The sequence below is a fragment of the Engraulis encrasicolus genome, chromosome 13 (assembly GCF_034702125.1).
Source record: "Engraulis encrasicolus isolate BLACKSEA-1 chromosome 13, IST_EnEncr_1.0, whole genome shotgun sequence".
NCBI classification, from domain to species: domain Eukaryota; kingdom Metazoa; phylum Chordata; class Actinopteri; order Clupeiformes; family Engraulidae; genus Engraulis; species Engraulis encrasicolus.
The window spans coordinates 43,557,895-43,560,394 of NC_085869.1; the positions used below are offsets into that span (position 1 = coordinate 43,557,895).

At 46.6% G+C, this 2,500-nt stretch overlaps 1 protein-coding gene across 1 annotated transcript in view; it reads right to left on the bottom strand.

Moving 5' to 3' along the window:
* The window catches only part of sik1 (salt-inducible kinase 1), a 16,840-nt gene that overhangs the window by 13,443 nt on the left and 897 nt on the right, over nucleotides 1–2,500 (bottom strand). The window contains exons 2-3 of the mRNA XM_063213994.1: nucleotides 2,275–2,500; nucleotides 1,864–1,980 (exon numbers count right to left, since the gene is read on the bottom strand). The exon at nucleotides 2,275–2,500 is cut by the window's right edge and continues 2 nt beyond it. Of these exons, the coding sequence (XP_063070064.1) occupies nucleotides 1,864–1,980; nucleotides 2,275–2,427 (270 nt within the window). The 5' untranslated portion in view covers nucleotides 2,428–2,500. The remainder of the gene's footprint in view (nucleotides 1–1,863; nucleotides 1,981–2,274) is intronic.

Sequence of the window (2,500 nt, forward strand, 5' to 3'; positions counted from 1 at the left end):
GAGAGAGAGAGAGAGAGAGAGAGAGAGAGAGAGAGAGAGAGAGAGAGAGAGAGAGAGAGAGCGCAACTCTCCAGCCAGTCATAGACGACTAAAGTCTGATCGTAGTCAATAATATTATTGTGTATCAATCCTTCCTTGGGGGGGTGGTATTAGGGCTTATTTTCTCTCAATACATGGCAGCTATTGCTGGGGCAAAATTAATGGAAGAGGTTCAAAAGTTTGATGGGTGGTAATCCATGTAAGTGACCCAAATGCCACAAGGAGGAAAAAAGCAAACACGCATACCATCCCAAAGACAACAGGCAGGGCCAAAACAAGAAAAAAACTCCTTTGAGGTCAAACTAGCAGGCCGAACCTTTTCCCTAGAGCTCCCTCACGTACTCACAACAAAATCACCAGATGCTCAGGTGCTAGCAAACACGCAAACTAACAGCCTGCAGCCACATTAAAATCTTTACCGGCCCTCTGCATGGAGAGTGGAGAGACAGACAGACAGGCAGAGAGACGGACAAATAGACAAACACACACACACACGAGTGCAGTAGCTTCACGTGAGGAGCAGAGGCACAAACACACACACACACACACACACTCACACACCTGAGCTAATTAAAATGGACAGTCAACAAGCCGAGCAGAGGCTAACCCCTTAAGTCACCTCTAATACACGCACACACGCGCACACACACACACACACACACACACACACACACACACACACACACACACACACACACACACACACACACACACACACACACACACACAGGCACAGAGGGGGGTCATCATCACGGCCAAGGCGGATTGCACAAATGCAGCACGGGCTTACGCCTCAGTGCAACGTGCCTGGCCGATCAGCAGGACCTTGCCAGCCTGTGTGGTGTGAAAGCTGCAGCCGCTTGCTGCAGCTGCTGCTGAGACGAGGTCTTTGTGTGTTTGTGCTTTGCTGACCATTCGACCAGCCCAGACCAGCCTAGTAGTGCACACACATTAAAAATAAATAAAAAATGCAGTGCTATTTCAACTGAGCGAGTCGATTTAACATCTTCTGGAGTGTATTTGGTCCCTGAATACTCTGTAAGTGTTGAATTAACACTGCATTTTGCTTTTACTGTGCCAGCAGCTTTGGCCCAGGCCCGCATCTTCAAAGCACGCTAACCGACAACATCCAGGTACAGCATCTGTGACCCCAACACAGCAGACACGGCTGGTCACACAACACATAAACACACATATGGTGCTCCTACTTTTGCACACCATCACAACACCTCTGCATGACAGGTGTGGTGTCATTTGTCCCTGCCTGCTTACATGTAGGTAGCAAATGAAAGGTTTGAGCTGAACGTACACACAGAGCAGACACACACATGCACACACACACACACACACACACACACACACACACACACACACACACACACACACACACACACGCACGGTTACACCACAGTCTTGTGCCGTTACTTTGCACACCACCACGCCACTATCACCTAGGCTCTGGTTCAATTTGTCCCTCACAGCTCACGGTATAGCACATGGAAGCTGCAAAGAAGGAACCCTGCAACTGTACAATGTGTTCTCACGGCATACACTGTTCACACCACAACCACTGGTGCACACATTGGTCACTGCAACACGTACCATTTCCTCCTTCTCGTCAAAACAAACACTTTTTAACACTCCTGATACCACATGCAATATGCTACATTGCACCCAACTCTTGGTAACAACAAAAAATATCACTGAACTATATCAAAAGCAATGATGAAATTGGTATTCATTTGCTGCTGTTGGTCTTGACTGATAAGCAATCATTGCATGAATTCCACACACAGCTTGAGTAAGTGGGCAGCGTGGACTCACCTGGTAGAGTTTGATGATGTGAGGGTGGTTAAGCAGCTTCATGATTTGCACCTCTCGGTAGATCTTCTCCAGGTTGGAAGAGTTCAACCGGGTCTTATCAATGATTTTGATAGCGACCTGTGCATGGGGGGGAAATGTAAAAAAAATGCATAATGATCAATTTGCATTATTCTCATTATATTCTTTGCATATTCATCATTTAGCATTATGCTCATAATATTCTTTGCATCTTCATCATTTTGCATTTTTGAGTAGGCATGCATTGATAGATGCAAACTGTTCTAATCCTATGCTATTTTCTGATGTACAATGTATGTATAATAACATAATCATAAAACATACATCTGCAACCATGCAAAAACAATAAAATGCATGCAGCGCGCATAATTCACAGCAGTGTCTGTTATTTACCTGTGTTTTGGTGACTTTGTGCCTGGCCAGCTTGACAACGGCGAAGTTGCCCTTGCCCAGCGTGCGGATGATTTCATAGAAGCCGACCTGGAGGGGCCTGCCCTGCGCAGGGTTGGGCAGAGCCCCCGACCGGTTCTCTGTCATGATCACCATGGTGGTAGGCTGTGTTTTTGTAGGTATTGCTGCGGGAATTTGCTGCGGTTTTGATTAAGGCAGCTTATATCGC